The sequence below is a fragment of the Haliaeetus leucocephalus genome, unplaced genomic scaffold (genome assembly GCF_000737465.1).
Source record: "Haliaeetus leucocephalus isolate CR32 unplaced genomic scaffold, Haliaeetus_leucocephalus-4.0 Scaffold1, whole genome shotgun sequence".
Lineage (NCBI taxonomy): Eukaryota > Metazoa > Chordata > Aves > Accipitriformes > Accipitridae > Haliaeetus > Haliaeetus leucocephalus.
In genome coordinates, this window is record NW_010972437.1 from 298760 (window position 1) to 321048 (window position 22289).

Genomic DNA, 22289 nt, shown 5'->3' on the forward strand with positions numbered 1-22289 from the left:
CCGTAACGGTTCTGCTGTAGCTCTGACTTTTTGATTCCCCAGTGTTGATTACTGGCTACATAATTTGAACAAAAGTTTTCTTCTTTTAGTCCCAGTGGTTCATCAGAGAGTCCAAAATTTGTATTTGTGACCTGCCTATAACTGTAGCAACAAGTAGGAAGAGATACTGATACATGATTTGATTAACCATAAAAAAGCATGCAGTCTTACTGTTGAAGAAAGATTAGTAGCGATGTGTTGCATGCACAATAGAAAAATTAATTTTATCCCCCCCCCAAAAGATTATACTTTTATCAAGGGGCTCTGGTTATGTCGTGTAACTTCAAGTATTATTAGTATCAGAACCCAGCAACCTTTAATGCACATACAACAAGGGGGTTTTGATGTATATTTAAATTTTGATTCCAACAAATACATTTGTTAGGATATGTTGTGTTAAAAACCTATACGATCCATGTAGCAGCAGATATTTCACCTTTTCCCCTATTATCTTCAGGACGTATTGCTGTGTTCCCCCTACTTTTCACAAATTTTCCACCCAGCAGGCAGGATGTTCATGGGCACAAGCAAATGGCAACTCAGACTAGTTGGTATAGATAAACTCCAGCCACTTGCAGTATTAGGGCCAGGCTGACCTCTACCACTAAAATCATTAGACAATCACTCACATCAACAGGAAATGTGCTGCTTAGTTTTCAGAGGAAGGTCTGAGACAGTTCTTTCTTTACCACTGTAAGACCAGGAAAAACTAGCAATTTTTGAAATAATGAAAAACTAATTCTGCAGTTCAATCAATCAAGCTTAATGGCATTTAAAAAATTTGGTTTTACAAGCAAGCAGAAGTGTGCTCCAGGCTCTGGCAATATTATGACATTTGAAACAATGTCTGCATCACATAGCAAGACTGAATACTGACCAAATGTTAAATCAATAGAACAATTCCTTGCTCTCAGACTAATAATGTGTTAGTCTGACCTTTTATTTAAAAGACTATTTAACACCATGCATTTAGCACGTCTTGCACTTTCCTTTGTAGCTCTGTTTTAAAGCTTTAAGTATATTTTATTTTCATTGTTTAGAGAAGAATCTAAGGCACAATCCCAAGTTAACAGATCAGTGACAGAGACAAGAACACAAAGGTCTCCTGACTTCTTGCTTATTAGGTCATCCCTTAACTATGCTCTCTCCCCAAAGGTTCCTCCTAAACTAAGAGTTGATGCAGAAATTAAATGTTAATCATTGTGTAAAGCAGTAAAAATAACAATTTGCCTTGAAGTAATTTTTCCCCTTATTAACCAGAGATATTATTATTTTGCCATTATGGCAGCATAACAAAAGAGCATGTTCCTGAATGCAAAAAATTAGACTTACAAATCCCGGGCTAGCTAAAAGAGTCTTGTCAAGCTTTATCATACTGCTATTAAATTTTATATCATAGAATTAAGCAGATGTATAAGATATCAATAGGCTTGATCTTTACAACTTGAGATCGTTGTTTCCCAATGGCTTAAAACAATCGTCCAGAAATTCATCACTGACTTCTTCTAGAGCAGCTGGCTTCCATCTGGGGGATTGGTCTTTGTCAGTCAGCACTGTCAGGTGGAGTATAAAAACACAAAAGTTATTTGTAGACTTCCTCTAATTAATATGACTTCAGATTGCATCCAGACAGACAACTACAGTGGATGCATGGGGGAGAAACATCAATATGCTCTGGAGAAGACAGTGGTTTTGTAACATATGTATTTCTACTCTAACAAAAATTCTTGAGTTGTGACCTGTCTAGAGACATATCTGGGAATTGCCTGATGATACAAGGAACAGTGAATCACTTCAGAAGTAGCCCAAGCTTTGAAGGAATAGACCTGACATTAGTGCTTTCTGTTGGACCTACTACTCTTGCCTGACTTCTGCTTTTTCATGTGAAACTGGGAACAGTGCATGATGCTCCTTTTGTACAAGGACTTCCACACCTCTGTGCAAAATCTGATTCTTTGTAGAGTATAGGAGATGACTCAAAGTAGGTGTTAAATGCCTAATGCTAATTGAAACACATCATAAAAACTAATAATGAAATAATTGATGAGGAAAGAGTAAAGCAGAGTATCTTTGTGGGAGAATCAAGTATATCTATGTGTAAATACTGACAGATACTGCAGACATATGTAGATTTAACTGTGAAGATTTGTATAATCTTAGCACATATACTTTACCCTGTATCCTGGAAAATATGCCACTGAAGATAAAATCATCAGTGAATGAATGGCAAGTAAAAGTATAACAAGAAAATATCAATTCTCAAAAAGCATTCCTTGTATCACGGGAATGTTGAAGGCATGTCAGCAAGAACAGCTGCACTAGCAAACAGTAATGAGACAAGAGTTTATTTGTGTGTAAGAATGACCAGTATGAATGGAATTCCAGAACATCCTTCTGAGCACCCTTCTGGCTCCAAGAAAACCCATAAAGGTGCTATTCAAAATGTGAAATTTTTATAATTAAAAAAGAACAGCTATAGTAACTGTGGCTCTCTGGGATGCACTGACTAGCCAACATCCCTCCTCAACACACATTCCCTTCAGATTTGTGATATCAGCAACTGATTTGGAGATGCACCTGTGTCCTGGGAGACCTCCTGACCAACACAGCCCACAGCATATAAGGGAGGATGGGCAGGAAGCATCTCTCAAGTGCTGCTGCTAGGAATGGAATTTGGTTGTTTGTTTGACAAAGAGTTCAGAGTAGGATGATTCTAAAGGTGTGTGGACAGAAGACACTCACAGAGACTAGATATTTTGAAGAATAACAGCTGGTTTTTTGGTAAGTTTTCATGTCTTTCTAAACAGACTTCATTATTGGTGACTAAACTAGAACAACCCAGGATCAGAAATGTGCAAAGGAGTTGGATTTTAAGTTCAGCGGAAAGAATGCCTACCTAAAGACTGTGTCTTATCAAAAGACAGGTGTTATGGCAGCTTGTGGTAAAAAATGTGTCTTGAAAATTTCTTTTTAACTTCTACCTCTAGAGCTAACACTTGGAAAATGCCTAGAAAATAAATACCATTCAAGTGACAACTGCACTAATTACTATTTCTGTAGCTGAAGACATACAGGCACCACAACTCTTTAGTTTGCATCTCCAAAGAGAAAGGAGAATCAGAGCCCTGCATCTACTTACCTGCTAATACAGGACTAAGGACTCCTTGGATACAAATAAACACTAATTTTGAAAAGAAACCCATTATACAGATAGAAGCTGCAATTCCACAGAGAGTAGAATCCATGCAGGCAATTCTTTAAAACAAATATGCTGTAGAAAAGTGATTTTTACCAAGTCATTCAACTGGGTAACTTACTGAAAAGTTATGATCCTAGAAGTTAATTTTAAACATTGTGATGCAAAGCCATTGATTGGTTTGGGTCAAAATACATAATTGTCCCAAATCAACTTTATTTATTCTATTGGAGTAGTACTTACCTAATGATTTTCTTCAACATTAGTTGAAGTTCACAATCTGGCTAAAATAGTCTTAACTGTTATCCACAAAAGCCAACAATTACTAGAGATGCTTTAAACTGGGGGGGGGAAGTCCATGTATATACTACTACAGCTTCAACTCTGAAATACAGTAGTAATTGCTGATAATTCTCTACTGTGTAATCAAGTTAATCTTTCTGTTTGGATCTGTGGCCAGTTTTACTCTGGTGGATAAACTGAATGCTCATAATGGTCTCTCCAATGAAATCTTTAATCTTATATGAGTTAAAATAGTTGTTTTCTAATAGTGTTGTGAAAATATTCCCTTTCTGCATTAATTTCTGTATATTTTGTGTTTCTCCAGCTTGAGATATCAATCACTACACAAACGGAACAAAAATCCTGAAGACTTCTAAGGTAGGCTAAGGGAAGTTCATTAAGATAAAAGTAACTGAACATAGACATTGTATTAAGGGTTTGTTCTTGTGTTTTACCTTTAAAAAAAAAATCCAACCCCCTTCTGTTTAGTAGCAGTGACTTTATTGGACTTCAGTTAGTGTTCTGTTAGCTTAGCTTCATTCAGCACAGTCAAAACACTGATATTTCTAAGTACCTGAAGTCCTGTTAGTTGCAATGAAATCTACCTACCTACCTGCTGACTGCAGGGGGTTTGTGTGCCCAAGGTAAGGCTCACATCTGCCAGCTGCTAGCACTGCAGGAGACAAGGCAGAAGCCATATGGAAATAAGATCTTTGCAGGATCAGCAATACGTAGAAGGCCTTTACAATTCCATTTGAAGTGTACCTTTCTGCACAAATAGTTAGGAAGCTAATTTAAGAGATTTTTATCCCTTCAGGCTGCTGAGATTGTTGTCTACCTGGATGTGTTTGAGCACTGACTCCAAAAATGACTGCTTTTCTTATGCAGTAAGAATTAAAAAAAACCAAAATTCTCAGAAATTACTCAGAGCTATGCATTTCTTAGTTTATGTATTATTCTATAAATCAAGGTGAAAAATGGATACCTAAAGTGTTCAAAGACCACATTTACCATTATATGGGAAAATGTTGATGAAATGTGATCTGTGTATTTCATGCCTTGAGGGTTTTGGTTTTCCTGTAGTGGCTCCAATCACAAGAATCATAAATGGGGAAGACTGTTTGCCAGCAGATTTTTCAGTCTGGTTGAAAGAAAACTGGCTAAAAGAAAAATGAAATTTTGACCTCAGGTCAAAGCAGGTTTAAAAAGCTTTTAAACAAACTACTTCCCTAGCATGCCTATTAAAATTATGGTTTGAAGCAGATAAAAGCTGTTATTAAAACCTGACCTATGGCCACTGTTGCTGAAAAACAATCTTCAAAAACTAAAATCTCATTATTATATCTTTACTTTGTGGTAGATCCTCTTGTGGTAGACAGGGTCAACAGCTGTCTCTTAAATGCTTGGAATGTAATGTTTTAATAAAGAAAAAGCTAATACTTAAATCAACATTTTTATCATTTTTATTTTTATCCACTATGGTTGATCCTGTAAATACTTAATAGTCTTACTTCCTGTTAAAAAGGATGCTCAGTACATTGTTGGATAATGATTTTTGATATTAGACCCAACTACAAAAGTGATCTTTATCTTGAGTGAGAATCTTCACCACTCTTAAACAAGAGAAACAATTTTAAGATGATAAAACTGAGGACAAGATAACATGCAGCAATCGGAGAGAAAAAGTACTTCAAGAACAAATTATTATTCTTAGCAATCCCCTTAGTGCAGCTGGATCTCTGGTGGTGGGGTGTTTTTTTTTCCTTCCCCTGATAGAGTTAAGCCTTCGCTACATCATCCTATGTAAAAGAAAGCTTCCCAGCTGCTGTTCTTGCAGCTTCTTTCTTTACAAGCAGTTTGTGTAATTTACTGGCCATACTGACAAGTGATTTGCTTTTGTCCTCTACCGCATCCCCGCATGATTTAATGACCTTGTGCATTACAAGTGAGAATTTGGTTTGGTGTTCATCTGACTCTCAGACTTTGAGTTTCTCACTTCCTGAATAACTACATTTCAGCAGCTTATATGGTGATTTAGAATATATCTTAAAAAGAATATTCTTAGGATATCTTTGTCCCCATTACCAACATAATGAAAACTATGTACTTCTCAACATATGTGGTAAATTCTTCAGAGGACTCTCTGCTAATAAGTGCTGAAGATTAATTAAGATTGGAAACTTTTTCCATGCTGTACAAACAAACTTTGCATCTCTTACCCCAGGCTATCTTTAATACAGTATTACTAATAGTGAACACAAACTAATATCCACTACTCAAGTGGATTTTAAACTACTTTAAAAAGACAGATATCTGTGTGAATTAAAAGCCAGGTTCCCTCAACCCCAAAGAGTTATTCATCCAAATGTCTTGTACTGTAAGCTCCTTGGAAAAGGAAATGCCTCTTTGTTTCATCTTGTGCTGAATAGTACAAAAATAATTATTACAGTTTCTAACAGATGTGACACTGGGTTTGACAAACTGCATAGTGAATCAGCAGTAGAATCAAGGACAGAATATAAGTCTGTCCCCGAGATGAACTTGCTGAGCTGCTGCTCTACTTTTACCACTACCTATCTTGACCAATGCCTTAAAATGCTGAATTATTTAACATTAAGCTTATATATATAGTTTTTTAATAGTAAGAAAGATACCTCTATACAGAGATATTTTGGACATAGGTGAAAGTAGTCTCTGTTCTAACAATTTTCTGCACAAACAGTTGTTCTTGTCTTTGAGTCTTAAACCATCTTACAGCTGGCTGAACCAGCTATGTGACAACACTAAATCTGGACACACAAATGATACAGGTAGCTACTCGCTACTGTCAGTGTTAAATATATTTTGAACTTTCCCAATTAACTTCTGAAACCTTTTCATGGTGCTGCATTACCAGGTGGATAAATAATGTTAGGAAACTGAGATTATGCATGGCTGTTACACTTTGGAACAAATAATAAATTTTGGCCATACAGCAGTCCAATAAGCAAAAACTGTAGTAAGCTGGCAAGTGTTCTCTGGGCTGTTGCTGCATGCACTTTTCTTATCTCCAGAGAAGCAACACAACAGTGAGTTTGCATATTAAGGTTGAGAAATGTTCTTGGTGTGCATGCTTACCTGCTCGAACCCCTTCATAGAAGTCATGGCCTCTCTGAAAGATTTAAAAAAAAAAAAAAAAAAAGGCTATAACATGACAGATTCTATTTATCCCATCTCTCCCTATCCCACTTCTGCTTGAAATGCAAGTTTTCAAGATTCAGTTAAATCCCACTTGTACTGTTCTCATCTAGTCCTACTTTCTCTTTACTTATTAAACAGCTCTATATCCTCTTGCTTAAATGCAGCCACAGCTCTTAAAATCAGTCTGAACTGTAGTTAATCAGCCCACTTTTATGCAATGTAAGTCCTCTCTGTGTTACATCTCATAGATTTTTCTAAGGAGTTTTGCATGATGGGGGCTAAGGTGTATAGGATCAGAAATTCTTCAGAGTAGGGCCATTCTTCAGGAATTGTGATGTATTCTGCAAACTTGAAACACTTTGCAGTTAAATGGAATCCTGGAAAGATCCAGTTATTTTTTATAAAAGTAAACATAGCATTTCAATCCCTAAGGATGCTTCACTAGCAATGGAGACATAATACTAGTTTCAGGAAAGATACAGCAAGGATTCTGTCAGGCACTACAACGTAGCAGAATTAGATAAATTTTAACATATATTTTTTTAAAGCATTTACTTTAACCATCACAAATCATTTAATCAGACACACAAAAATCTTATTTTAAAATGTGACAAAGCTAATAATAATGATACCATGGGGAAGCTTTTTGAGGAATTCATTCAGATAATTCAGTTAGCAACTCTGTTCTACTGAAAGGGTCACTTCCTCATATGTTATCCAAGTACTCAGACCTTACTACAAATAGTACTAAAACTTCTTGTTTTCTTTAATAGATTTATCACAGCACTCCTGAAAGGCAATGATACACAAGTATTCCCATCCTGATGGGAACTGAGGCAATGAGAACTAAGTAATTTAAATAGGAAATCTGTTCAAGAACACCAGGTTTAAAATATGGTCCAAATACAAAACTTTCTATATTGTAACATTATCATAGTTTTCTTAACAAAAGCCCTCTACCATTCCCATCTGACCATCATTAATGTAGTCTCCTTCAAGTTGCATATAAAGACATAGAACTGGAAGAAAGAAAGTGACAGCCTAACAAACACACAAAGATACTGAAAATAAAAACCTATAAATTGTGAGCCCTTGATGTAATCTATATAAAACTTAGTCTCTGACGGACTTGCTACCCATCTGTGGCTGGAAAGAGACAAAAGGCTCAGCTGTTTGCTTACCATGCATGCTTGGCTCAGTCTGTACTCCATCATGAGTACATCTTGTAAGCTCATGGAAGCTCCTTCTCTGAGCTGTCGGAGAGTCATCTTTAAGGATGTAGGTGACATCTTATTAATAGTCTGAGGAAGACATTAACAATTACTTTTATTCTCTTCAATTTAGACACATTTGTAAGTCTGTCTTTTTTGCATTTTAAACTTTGTGAAGTAAATGATGGCACTCTTTCCTTGAGCTTACTTATGTGATACCTATTCCTTCTGCTCCCTCCCACCCTGCTGTCACACTAAATGAACTTACTTGCATAAACTTTTATCAGCAAGATCTCTGGGATGTATGCCATGACTTGTGGAAAGCCTAGAACTCCTAAGGTTGCATAATTTATGATCAAATTACTACTAGCTAGAGAACCTAATGCAGTGTGAAAGCCATTTCCAAACAGATTCTTTTGAGAAGTGAAGGCAACAGTTACAAGCAATTATACTCCATTTTTAATTTAATATATATAATCTGAATTGCTCTTAGACGTTACTGACATTGTAGCTGATATTAGTATTGTACAGCATTTAAGTTTTATTTGGTACAATAGTCAGAGTAGTAAGGTAATAGTGAAATTAGCCACAAACTTTAAGTAGTTGCTTTATGATCATCTGCAAAGACTAGACAATATACTAAGAAGAAAATTGTGGAAGAAAAAAAATATTAAAAGAAATCAAATATAAATGCGTATTTGTCCAGGTGTCCTGTCTGGGATCAACAGATACTGCAGCAATTTAGTCCTACATTGCTCCACTGATAGGAAGCTTGGAGGTCTTGCCCTCCTTTTGACAGAGCTACAGGCTATAAATATTATGCAACAGACAGGATCTGTTCAAGGCACACAAACAAATGCTGTAAATCTGGCTCTCATGACTATCCTTCAATTAACAGCATGCCAGTAAACAGTAGGGGGAGGTGGGGAGAAAGACAAAAACCTAGTAAAGAAAACAGAACTGAGCTTTAAAGCTTTCAGGGTTGTGGGGGAAAGGAGCTAAATCTTATTGTTGCTGATCTTTGTTTTCTTGCTCTAAACAAGACTCTTCTTCCCCTGTAAACTCAACTGAAAACTCTGTATTATTCACAGTACAATAGACATTTCCTGTTAATTAGGACATTTTTACCACTACTGAAAAGTGGCAGATGGTAGGATTTGCCTCTTTACGTTATTTTCTTTGTAGACATTACACTCCTTACCCACAGACTGAAATGGCAGGTTTCCAGTCATGAACATTAACGTTTTTTCTGCTCCCAATTACTCTTCATCCCTCTCCAGACACCAGCTGATACAGGAGTGACCCATTTTGCCTAGTTAAGCTGGAAAACATGCAATTGCTATACAAGCAGGAGGCTGTGCAATTGTACCTTAAAAGCTCTGGCTCTGTCATTCTGTTATTTGCATGTTGACCGCTTCACTTGAGAGAGAAGCTGGTTTAGAAAGAACTAATGCTGGCTCAAACTGTCAACGTTTCCTGAGTTCTGGTAAAGCTCTCTAACAATGAGCTGCCTTTCAGCGGATAAAGAAACCAGCTATACCGCTACACATCACTATGTAGGTCTCAGATGGATAGCAACTCTTAACTAGACCCCTTATTTTCCATAATGTGCTGGCTTTACCTTTGAACTGGACCTTTTCTCCTTTGAGTTTCACATTTTGTCATCTAGATTAGAAAGGCTTTGCTCAGACCAGGTTAAACGGCATGCACAGTGCAACCAGATGGCTCCCTAGGTGAAACAGTAATGGCGAGTTCCTTCTGGTCAAAGCAAGCACTAAAATCAGGAAGATCTGAAAACAGCACTTAACTAGTCTAGTGCATCCAGCAGCTGCCTTATCATGGCATATCAATGAGGTTGAAGGTGGAGGAGGCACTGCCATAAATCAAGCTCAAGGAAGAGGAATAAGGCAAGAAAATGGGTAGGTGTAATTGCAGAAAAATGAGTCACCAGTGTATCTATAAATAAATTATCCGTACAAAGAGGAGGAGGGGATCGGTGCTAGGGAACAAGCCTGAAAAGGAAATAGGATAGGCTGAAGTGTGGAGTATTAAAATGCAAAGAAATCTTCATAGAAATATTTGACATCTATTCCAGTTTCTTTGAAACCATCTTGATTTCAACATAATCCTGAAAGCTACAAGCTGAATTTGCAATAGACCCAAATTCCAAAAAGATGTTATCTTTTTGGTGACTGAATTAAGTGGCACTGACTCAGTGGAGTCCCTTACAAGAAAAACAGCTGGAATAGTGGCTGCACCTTTTGTTTCCAATGCCCATTAAAGCTTCTGACCTGAACTGCTGAGGGTCCTTGAAGGAGGCTTTCTTTAACTTAAAAACAAACAAAAAAAACCTCCCAGAGGTCCAGTGTATTACTTCCCTTGCAATAGATGAAGATACCCATCACCTACTTCCTGAAATACCAAAGCATTTTTTCATCCATACCAGACAATGGTTCTGGATGAGCTTTGACAAAATATGAGTACCTAGCCAAAGCATCACAGGAAACCTACTTAAGGACAGTTATATCACTCTTATTGGTCTGCTAACAGTTTCAGAATGCTTCTTTACTTGAATTCAACCCTACCAAGATATCATCCAGCTTTGTTCCTGTAATCTCTCACACCCACTTGCTGCATATCCATTTAAAGTTTCAGGAGCTAGTGTCTGCATCCCAGCCTGACCAGTGGATGTAGTCAAGGTGTCTTGTAAGTCTTAGTCTCTGCAGTGTCTTCCACACTATACTAGAAGTCATTCAGTAACAATGAAGGCTATTAAATCATGAAGTGTCAGTGCTCAGAAGGTGTGCTGTCCTGCCAAAAACAGCTATAAGAAAGCATCATGTGAAAACCAAGTCAAACATCTGATGCTTTTCAGATTTTGACCCCGCATGCTTACTTCATCCAATTAGAAGTGGTATTCTGTCACTCAGATTAAAGCTTTTTGGCTCCTGTAAATCCTGAAAACAAAGTAATGCTATAAAAGGTTTTAAAAATTATTTTATTATGAGTTCAAAAAGTGTGTTAGTAGTCTAGCTTTCTACCTATTTGTAACTGGGCTCAAAATGTGATTTAAATCATGAAGCCATTCTCAAGTAGAATTTTAACAACTTTACATTCTTCTTATTCATGCAAATCACTTTAGTATCAGATACATGAAAGCCTGCCAAGCAGGCATGTTCTGAAAGTAAAAAGCAGAAGTACTGTAGATTGAACAGAACCAGATACCTGGGATAGCACAGCTCACAGCATACTTGGATTATAGCAGAACTAGTAGTTCCATTTTATTAACACTAAAAGGTATCTGCATGTCCAAGGTGTGGATGTGCTAAGGTGTACCTCCAAATTAGGGTATTTGTATTAGACTTTCAGTTAGGGCTTATTCCACAGGCTTACTAATACATTTCATAATAAATACAGAGGGAAACAAAGAAAATAAGCATACACGTTGCTGCCACTGAATCCTTTACAGTCTCTATATTTTTCATTTGAACATGCTGTTGTTCCTGTACCTGGACACTAAAGTAAAACCTTGGTTTCACAAAGTAACAGGAAACTATCGTCTATGGATTTACTCTTGGTACTGTGATACTACTGATGAGGAAAATGACTTGCTTCACAAAAGTCAGCAAACTGCTGTCAATGATAATGTCTGATAATATCAGACTGTCATGGTTTTACTACATGTTCCCTGCTCTAACCAGTTCTTTGAACTCCACTCCTCTGAGCCATGTGACAGCAGGCCAGTGCTCTGTCTGTAGGTGGTATAAAATGCTCAACTGCCAGGGTGCAAGCTACCATTCTTCCTCCAGCTACAATTAAGTTTAATTACAATTCTACTTCCCTAGTAAAACAGCACCTCCAGTTTAACTGGCAAGCATTTCCTGGAGAAAGCCAGATTTATACCTGAATTCCTTTTTAAATTTTTTCCCCCACAAGTACATTTTCCTTCTTCGGTTTTGTGGATCTTTCACAGAAGAAATTAAGTATTTGATCCTGCAAGCTTACTTAATCCTACTGCTTAGTACAGAATGTGTGCTGTTAGAAACTTGTCTGAAACTTAAGTACTTGTTCACATTAATAAGCCTTGCATCTGCTAAAAAATGTGTTTGGTTTTGTTTGTTTTCTTCCCCCCCCCCCAAATTTCTGTATGGACAGAAGCAACTCATTAGCACAGTCTCATCTCCTCAATAGAAGAGGCAACAGACAATTGTTGAGGAACTTCTGTTGACTCCAAGGGCAGTCGTTCATTTACAAATTATAAGAAAGAAAAAAAGCTGCTATAAAGTCCTATTAAAGACATGAAATAAGAAAACCGAAGAAGCAACAAAAGAGCCGTTTTTTTGTTCAGGAATTAAAAAAAAAAATCAGTTACATGAAATCATAACTTTGAAGTAGATGACATAGTTTTAAGTTCTAAATTAAAAATAGGAAACAAAGGTACACCCCTAAACAACAAGGAACAAGAACTTTGGTTTTTTTAGTAGGAGAGATCTGAGTTATGAGGTTGCAGATGAAGGAAGCAAGTTCAGCAGGTTTGGGTAACTAGAGCAAATGTGGCAGAACAAACTGTCTTGTTAACATATTTCAGTAACAAAGTATTTCCAGACTCCTTGTGTATTTTGTAGTAGAAACTGTATTTTGAACAAAGCACCCTTTAAAGGCTATATGCTATTTTAAAAAGTTCCACTAGGTCTGATTATGTTTTAAAGTGCCATAAAATTGTACGAAATTAACTTAGGCAAAGGTATATGCAAGTAATTTTTTATTGTTTTCAACCTCCACTGCAACTAATCAATATAATACCCCTGCAGAATTATATTAAACTTTATAAAATCTACAAATAACATACTGCCTTGTAACTCATTACTGAGTCACCAATAATACTGAGTAACTCAATAAGAGCCACCAAAAGTGACTGCTATTAACATGCTATCGGTCTCAACAAACCTTAATATAAGTACTTTCCCTGCCATCTATAACATAGGGAAAAAGTGAAGAACTGAATCATACAGCCTATATAGTTTGGGAGAAAACCATGATCATAGCCTATAGTAGAAATCAGGTCTACAAACACATAAAATGATTATTCTGGCACTACCTCATTTGACCAATTTATTCTATTAAATTTGAATACAAGCGGGCAAAAAAATTAGCTTTCTCTTTCATTCAGTTTTGCTTTTAGAATACATACGCTAAACTTCCTGCAGTGTACTAGGTGTACTGATTGGCACAAAGATAATTTTAAAACTTTCTTTCTCAAAAACTGTTTGAGAGTTCCAGTGACAAAATGTTAAATCTTTAATTAAGAACTAAAACCAAAAATGTATCTCTGTATCTGGGACAAGATGCCTAATGTTAATGATACTACATTATAAAATTATATTCATTCTGCTCAAACGAAAGTCCAAAGATGGTGGATGTTTTTATTTTATTACAAGAGCAGGATTTCTTCTGTGAGCTGTAATTAAAGTTAAACGAAAGCTTTTGTTGGAGAAATGCTTGTGTTCTATCCAATTAGTAGCTCCAAGACAAACTCTTACAAGGTACCTGAATACAGATACTTCAAAGGAAAAAGAGAAAATACACACACTACTTATAAATTAATATAAGTTGCTTCTTGCTTTTGAGGCTGAAGTGTGTATTATGTGGGTAGTATTACTGTACGTTTTTTGAGTAGTGACTACATCCAACACTTAGAAATGCATTAAAAAGATCAAAAAATGCTTTGTGATGATAAATTGCTTGCTGTTTACCCAAATGAGATTATCTGGAATGGAAAAAAAGAAAAAACCAATAATATTGCTCTGGCACTGTTTTATTCCAACCCTTGGCAATAAAATGAGAAGCTATAAAAGGAACCTTTGTCACCAACATCCCCCTGATCATGGGGAGGGGAAAAGGGAAAGGGAGTTTGTTTTTTTTACTAGATTATAATTTTATGCAACATATGATGGTATTCACATTGTGTCGTTTTACAGAGGAATAGTCTTGTCTGAGTAGAACTACTGCAATCCCACAGGACTATATGTAAGAACCTGAGGATCTCGGTCCAGTGTCCTACTGGTGTTATGTACTATTAGTTATGTTAATAAGGTGATTAAAGTCTGCCCCATGATAAGAAAGTAAAGAACCAGACTTAAAATATCTAACAAAAATAATATAGAAGACATTACCTCTAGCTGCTTAATGGCAAAAGGAGAACCATCTTGCTTTAATTTTTTAACAATTTCTTCCATACTATTTGCTGAAAAAAGACTAAAAGAAAAAAAAAGTTAGTAAATGAATTAACTGCTCCAGCCTTCCTCTTCCATATGAAGTGGTAGTAACACAGAAATTGGCAACAGTGTAACCAGCTGATTTGGCTTTTCTTAGCAATGTGTTCTCTGTTGTTCTGGTTTAAGTAATTCAGTTGACAGGCATCTCCTGTTCCTTTACAAATCTCTAGCATTTCAATAAACCTCACTTACAAACTCTGATATTTATAGAGAAACTTTAATTATTACCATTGGTCTTAGCTAAAGATTTGAAGTGTTATAAAAATACAGATATCAGCTCCATTCTACTGGTTTGGTGTCAACATCTATCATCTCTGAACTTAGTTACTGCCATCCTTCTTCAGAAGTTTTAGCTGCTGCTTATCACTCTCACTTATTTCTCCTTCCCTTTCTGAAATACAGAAGTTCCAAACAATCATACAAATGGCCTTATACCAATGAGTAAATGCGCTATGCAACATTTCCTGTCCAACTGAACAATTACTCTCACAAATCCCCAACCAAATGCTATAGAAAATGTTCATTTTAATATGCCATAGGGTAACTGCTTAATATAACAATGTATGAATCAGGCAAATATGCTCAAGTATTTAAAATACTGATGAGTGAAATATTTAATGAGCTTCAAATAAAGCTCCCTAAAGACAAAAAAGTTTAAATGACTGACTTGAATGTCATTTCTATCACCTTATCTGTGGAACACTCAAACTGTTACAGGATTTAACTTCATATTCTCTATCCAAAAGAATAAAAAAGAGGAAAAATTGCTGAATACCTGTTAATCTTCTCCATATGTTCATCAAGTACAAACTCCTTTTCTTGATCAACTTTGCTCTATTTAAGAAGCAAATACATATTGTACTTGGTTATTTTAGACTGAAAAGCTTATCACTGAAAAATTGCAATGACTTGTGTTACAGAAATATAATATTATAAATGAACATTTAATATTCATGACAGATTTTTAATGAATTACAATTTTGCAGTGTGTATAAATGAACTTGTCATTTTATCTTGCGAATGTTAAAGATGTCACGCATATTTGACTGGGTGGTTATCTTGTACACAAGTAATCATGATTATTCTATCAATAACTTTCTATCAAAAATGTTAAGAAAGCCAGTGTAGATACATCAACTCAAAAACCTGAGAATGTTTAAAAAAAAAGTTTTATTATCTTAAAAAAATATACAGGCATGTATATCTGTATTTAAAAAAAAGGACAAAAAATACATTTCTCTTCCTTATCTTTTCTCTGTCACTTTACGAAATTTTACTTAGCTAAAGAGCATGAAAGATCTGTTGGCCTTATGTGGAAAGGCTGTCAACTGTTTCATACCTTCTGGCATTAAGGGGCTTAGGGCATAAGCAGATGTTTCAGTAACAGCACTGAAGCTGAGAAAGGTTCCCTGTCATTTCAGCTCTGCTAACTAAAAATACACAGCTTCCTTTTCCACTTAGTGTCATCTTGTAACATGGTATACTGAAACACATAGTCACTCCTATTTCATAGCTTTCTATTTTGTCAAAATAATCAGCACTACTATGTAAATTAGCTTATCCCATTTATTTTTCTAATTAATCTTGATATATGAACTTAGTAATTCCAAAACAGAAATAACAAGAGTAGGCACTGCTCATTTTAAAGCCAAAGAACTGGGGAGTAATACTTAGATTGACTGAATATATTGAATCCTGATTTGACTCCGGAATTTTCCTTTCTTTTGAAATAAAATTACAATGCACATCAAAACAGCTAAAATAGGTACTGAATAACCTGATTGTAAAGCCAAAACCTTTTATTTTCATGCCCAGTGTTACATGCAAATACTGATTATATATTAACAATACAGTTACATTCACCTCCAAAAATCAACAGAGAACTAAGGGTTTGCCCACTGGGAAAACAGCATCTTTCTCCCCCTGAAAATATTGCTTTAAGACCTCAGATGCTTTCCCTACAATGTATCTGTGCTCTGCTAATGCTTACCCTATTGATAACTGCAGTGCTTATTCACAGTCTTTCAATTATCTCAAAGTTACAAACATATAAGATATTTGGGAAATTAAAGGAACAACTTGAACCTTTAAATTCAGGCTTCAAATCTGGACTGCAGATGGTCTGCATCAAAATAATGCTAAAATTTGCATCAAATGCATCAAGCTAGCAAAATATTTCTTAAGGTCAATAAAGAGAAAGTTTCTAGGATGGAAACATAACATCCACTTCAAGTGAGCAGCATAGCATTTAATAATGGGCACTATAACTTCTGCAGCCTCTGGACTAGGCCAGTAGTTCTACCCCTCTCGTTTGTGTTCGTCAGAATCCCTGAATTTCAGGCTAACTTCTCATATTGCACTTGCCATCATGTACAACTCCCAGTCTGCTAGTGGATATCTATTTTGCCTTCTGCAAAGCATGCTAGAAATCCAAGAGTAACAGGGGAAAAATTAAGCTGCAGTATTATTTTCTGCATCACCATGCTACTGGCTGGAAACTTACATACACACATAGAAAGAGAGCGAGCTGATCACAGTTGGAATTTGAGGGGTATCCAAAATGAAAAAAAAGTGAAGAAAGACTTCTAAATTTTAATTTTGACCACTGTAGGCATTAGAGCTTCAAATCAGTATTTTATGGAGTGCAAAGAGTTTGGAAACCCATTATTTTTTAACCATAGAACAAATGATCATTAGCATGGATAAAAAAGAATATGTATTTACATATTTTAACAATTCTGCTTGATTTCAGTAACTGATCAGATTACCTTCACATGGTAAGAGTTCAATAAGTCTGCAATATTTTCTGTTGAAGGAGATTTCAGTGCTATCAGGTCTTTCTCTAAGGCAGGTAGCTATTAAAAACAAGATTTAATTAAAAGCAAGTAAAACAAAATGTACTTCTTCGATTATTATTGCTATGGTAACAGTACTATATAGTATATCTGTATATAAACACCCCCCCCAACTTTCAGACAGATCTTAAAGAGGTACCAAGTAAACAATACAAGGAGCCAGAGTTCACTCTTCAGTATTGAACCATCTGGATTTAATTATGTCTGCAGTGATCAGCAAAGAACTCTGCTTCCCAAGCAGACACCAAATGCAGTGCTACAGCTGCAGCAGGTAAAGCCAGCCTACAACAGTCTGACAGGAAAGACCAGGAGCCTGGCAACCATGCTATGCTCAAAACGGTATCTAACTAGCTCCACAATGACAGTCATGGGTCTTTACACAGAGAAGGAAAGCAAGTCATTGTGTCTCCTTCACTTATGTCCATGCAAGTTACTGGAACATTATGACTCTGACTTTATCAAATATACTAATTTTTACACTTTCTTGCAGCCACTGTAAGAAACAAATAGGATATCTGTTAAGAAGAATGATAAAGAACACATTAATGGAGTGTTAACCTAGATTAAAAACTTTGCAGTTGTATAAATAATCTCTAATTTCAGATACTGTTGTCTAGATTGTACAATTTTTCAAGCAACTTCAATTATGCTCAGTAAATCATGCCCTTCAACAGTAGAATCATGAAGACAGCAACATTTGCTCCCTCTTCCAAGCAAAGCTGTCACTAGTTGGCAAGTGTTATAATGACAGCTTGAGAGTATCTCAATGATCCCTGTTCACAGTGCATGGCCAGCTAATATAATTGTGCCTCTGCATACACTCAAGTTGGTAAAAGTATATTGGTGTGCTACACAACTCAAACTTGTTATTATGGCTGTAGGCTGCACACTTGCTAGCACTGGTTAGCAGCTTACCTTTTCAGATTCTACAAAATGTGTAGCGATGCCAGCTTTTAGGACATCTCTTCCTTTCAGCCTAAATCCTGTTAGTGCAAGGTAATAGCCAATCTTTCCTGATAGTCTTGGCAAGAAATATCCTCCACCTACATCAGGAAAAAGGCCTGTAATAAACAAAACAAAAATGTGAAGGGAGAACTTGTCCTAATCATGCATGTAACTTAGTAGCTATGTCTTCTTGTCTCACTTTCATCTCCCTGACTTAGGCATAGCTCTCTTGCCCAAGTTTCTCCTCGACTTGGTTTGATATTTCTCTGTCATCAAAACCCTTCCTAAAAGCAAACTCTTGAACACCTTCCAAAATATCCTTTCCACTGGCACATAATTTACAAACATATACCAGACAATAGTGTTCATTCTATTTGCCAACAACTTGAGACATTTTTAGACGCCTGAAGAATCAAGTGTGCTCTCAGCAAAAAACAGAAGTGAACAGAACAGAATTGTGAAATAATTTCTACAAACTCAAATTGGATGCTGCTTTTTCTTTGCAATCTTTTATTACAATAAAAATATCAAACAAAGATGAAGTGCCTCTTGCACAGCCACGTTTGAACCAATTTGGGGGCTAAGAATTCATTAATAGATCAACGATATTGCCAGGGTGTCCCTGAAGGTGGAGGCGTGAGATGCTGATCTAATACCTGGCTCTTTGATGGGACTATGACTAACCTGCAATTTAAAAAAAATTACAAAATTTCCCAGTTTAGTGACTGTCTTACATTTATTTATTTATTTATTTATTTATATCAACAGAGTAGGGTAATTTTTAAAAATTCAAAGCTCTGAATAAAATTTATAAGACTTTAAAGTTGTAATTGAAAAATATATAACTACTTTTATCAAAGTTTAAATATTTAAAATCATCACTTTGTCAATATCTACCTTATTCTGTTATATACATTAATCACCTACAAAATACATTCAAACGCTTATTGTAACTTTTAACATACTTAAACTTAAGAAAACTTAAGCTTAGCTGTGTCAATCTCAGAAATCAAAATGGAAAGAAGCAGTGTCCAGTTACTACTTCAAAATAATCACCAATATGGCATTCATGAAACTGAAAGTGTTTTGAAGAAATTAAAGGTGTGGTGTTGGTTTTGTTGTGGGTTTTTTTTCCACTTTGAGAGAATAAATGAAGCATGAAAATAAATAAAGAATACAAATGAGCAATAAGAAACTCAGAAAACATTTGCCAAAACAGAGATATTAACTGGGAAGATTAAGATGTACATAAGGAGTTTAAATGGGGTTCTGACAGAAGGCAGTAATTTTTCACTCACAAGTAATTGCTTTCAGTCACAAAAGAGTCAATGTATGTATAAGAGAAAGACTCTATTACAAGTACTTTAAGATGTGGGAAACTAGTGGTCCCTGAATATTCCTCCCCCTTGGACGGAATCAAGGGGAGATTTCTTACAGACAGCTTCTCTTCAGTGTTTTCCCAATAATCTTTACAGTTCATCACTGCCTTATGTTCTTTCTTGCCCATCTCTCAGCTTTTCCTCTGGTTCCTTCTTGGTCCTCTCTTAGTTCTGCTGACTCTAACACATCACAAAGTTGGTTTTAGGAGCTACTTCCTATCAGTTATAGTTGTAGTATTCTGTTCCCATTCCCACTGATGTGTGTGTTGCCATTAACTGATTTATTCCTCATCCCACAGACATACGGCTCTTCCCCTAAAATGCTGAATGTCTTGTTGGCACCCTTTAAAAGCCCTAAGCTGTATTAACCCCAATTCACCACTTACCTTCTTTTTCATCTGTACTCCCATTCTGAATAGTCTACTCTGCATTTTACCTTCTCAGTTTGAGCCATCATATCTATAATGTTGATGCCAAGACTGTAATTTAGTTTTATGTTTCTGTTCATCTGTCTCCCCTTGGATATCCTATTACTGCAGAAAAATCCCTCATTTCAAAATGAAACTTCTCTTACAAATGCTCTCCAAAGCAAAAAGGCAATTACATTTTTCTCCTCATCCACCAGGACTGCAACAGCAACCACCTTTTCCTCTTTGCTGTAATTAAAATACTGATGCTGAAGTACTATTCTCCCCATGCTCCTGTAAGTTTCCAGAGGAAAAGCCATCTTCCTCTTGGGATCTATAGGGCCCTTCCACATGGCCATACACGGGGAAATTAGTTCTAAATAAACTATGATGTTGATTAGCTTAAGTTGCTTTAGAGGCAAATAAAACTAAATTGAATGGTTTCTTTAATTATTAAGGAATTTACAAAAAGGATTAGTGAAGGTGTAACTAATCTACTTTAAACTTACTTGATTGCATAAACATAGTCTGCTGTAGCTTCTACTGTATCCTTTTCAAGGACCCTGTCTTCCTTATAATTTTACTCCTCTTGTCCCTGTTCTACATATTCCTCCTAATTCTCTCAGTAATGCTTCCCATATGTTTCTGCTTGCTGCTGGGTTCCTCTTAACAAATTCCATATATTTGATTTTTTTTTTTCTTTTTGATAGCATTTACCAATTATTTCTCAAATCCCTACTTACATAAAAGAACTGAACGTCTGCTGGGCTGATCAGGATAAAAGCCTATGCCTGCAATGCTGACTTGCAGTCTGTGCTCTGAGACAGATGCAAGATCCTTCACTGTAATCCCAACTGTGAAACTCTGCAGTTGCCAAGCATAAGATAAAGGTAGCGCTACTACATTGCTACCTTATCTTGCAGAGGTGATTGGAGATTTATTAGTAAATGACTTATAGAAAACTAAAAACTTAGGTGGATATATAAGAAAGTGTCCACTATTTTTACACCACCACCTTAAAGCCCACCTCTTACAATATACTTTCATCTTTTGTTCTTCCCACCAGTGTTTTTTCCATACCCTCCTACATCTAAGCTGCTTTCCAGTGCTTTATCTTATCTATGTCAGTTTCAGACTCCTACAATCTAGAATTGCCTTTTATTTCTATTTGCACAGTGGAAAATCTATCTACTTCCTTTTATTTATGGTTGTGTATAAATGCAGAATAACTGTGTGAAAATGTAGCAGCTGAATGAACGCTTTGTTTTCATTTCACAGAAAAGGTGTAATGCTTACTGAAATAAGTGAACATATGAAAAAATCAATTAATACAATATCTAGACAGCTAGACATTTTAAACATACACCAGAGATCAAAACAGCTAAGCCCTCAAATCCAAACAGTTTTCAGTGGTTTTACTTCTAATAGATCCTAAAACGGTTTTAATTACTTTCTTTCCTAAGCAAGTTCTAAGCTTTTCCTTTACATGTCTTCACAGTCTATTTTAGTTTAAATAAGTTCTTGTCAACACAAGAAATGTATGTAAAGTACATAATTTTTGTTACTGTAAGACTACTCATATCTACCTTTGAAGAAGAAAGTGAAGAAGGTATCTTTATTATTAGAATAATTTTATATGCCAAAGAACCTCTCTGTTTAGTTTAAAAAAAAAACCCAAAAACAATTGTTTCTTTCAAATGGGTATCTTGTACAACAACTGATTATGAACTTCAGGGGATTAGCAAATTCATGTTGTATTAATGCTAGAGCTATTTAGTTTACTAAGTTTTCCTTCAGCACAGAAAGATATTTGGAGGGCTGCAATAGTTTTTGCTTTTCTCATCCCACACTTAATTGTTCAGAAAAATTACATGACATTTATCAACTAGCAGGAATTGCTCTAATATTTTTTTAGGAGTTAAAATGATAATGAGCTTGCTTATATCTGGGGGCTTGTTTATGTTTTATTTGACTTGACACAGTTCATTTAATATTTTTGGAATTTTAGAATGAGTCTTGTGAAATGTTTCATACAGGCTGGATAGCAATAAACATTAGATAATATGTGTAAGAGACCCTTTAAAAATATGAAAAATGCTAGACCTTTTAAGCATTACTAACAGGGGGCACTACAAAAATCCAATCATTGGCTAAGTGTGTGTTTTAACCTTAGTTGTAATGACATTATTGTATTTAAAATATTTTCAACAAAAGCAGAATTTTATAACTTTTATTCTCTCTTCAGAACCAAGTCCTGATTTTTTTTAATGTTATTTCTTAGTTTTAATATTATGTAACTGTTTGGAAATCCTTGTAAGAAAATAGTGGTCACTACTCCTTACAACTAATTCTTTGAGGTGAAACTAAGATCAAACCTAATAGCACCAGACATGGTGCCATTTAAGCTGTTTAACCACCAGATAAGGTTCTCTATTCTGAATAAATGTGTTCAACAGGGCCACATATTACAGACTAGCCTCATTCTGCTGCTTGAGGACATAAAGATAAGAACAACTGCAA

The 22289-nt window shown here is 35.7% G+C and overlaps 1 protein-coding gene across 1 annotated transcript in view; it reads right to left on the reverse strand.

The window, feature by feature from the left end:
- Positions 1-326: 326 nt before the first annotated feature.
- Positions 327-22289, reverse strand: part of HIBCH (3-hydroxyisobutyryl-CoA hydrolase) — a 48134-nt gene continuing 26171 nt past the window's right edge. Inside the window, exons 8-14 of the mRNA XM_010563869.1 lie at positions 17954-18099; positions 16952-17038; positions 14959-15017; positions 14082-14163; positions 7879-7998; positions 6635-6668; positions 327-1592 (exon numbers count right to left, since the gene is read on the reverse strand). Of these exons, the coding sequence (XP_010562171.1) occupies positions 1477-1592; positions 6635-6668; positions 7879-7998; positions 14082-14163; positions 14959-15017; positions 16952-17038; positions 17954-18099 (644 nt within the window). The 3' untranslated portion in view covers positions 327-1476. The remainder of the gene's footprint in view (positions 1593-6634; positions 6669-7878; positions 7999-14081; positions 14164-14958; positions 15018-16951; positions 17039-17953; positions 18100-22289) is intronic.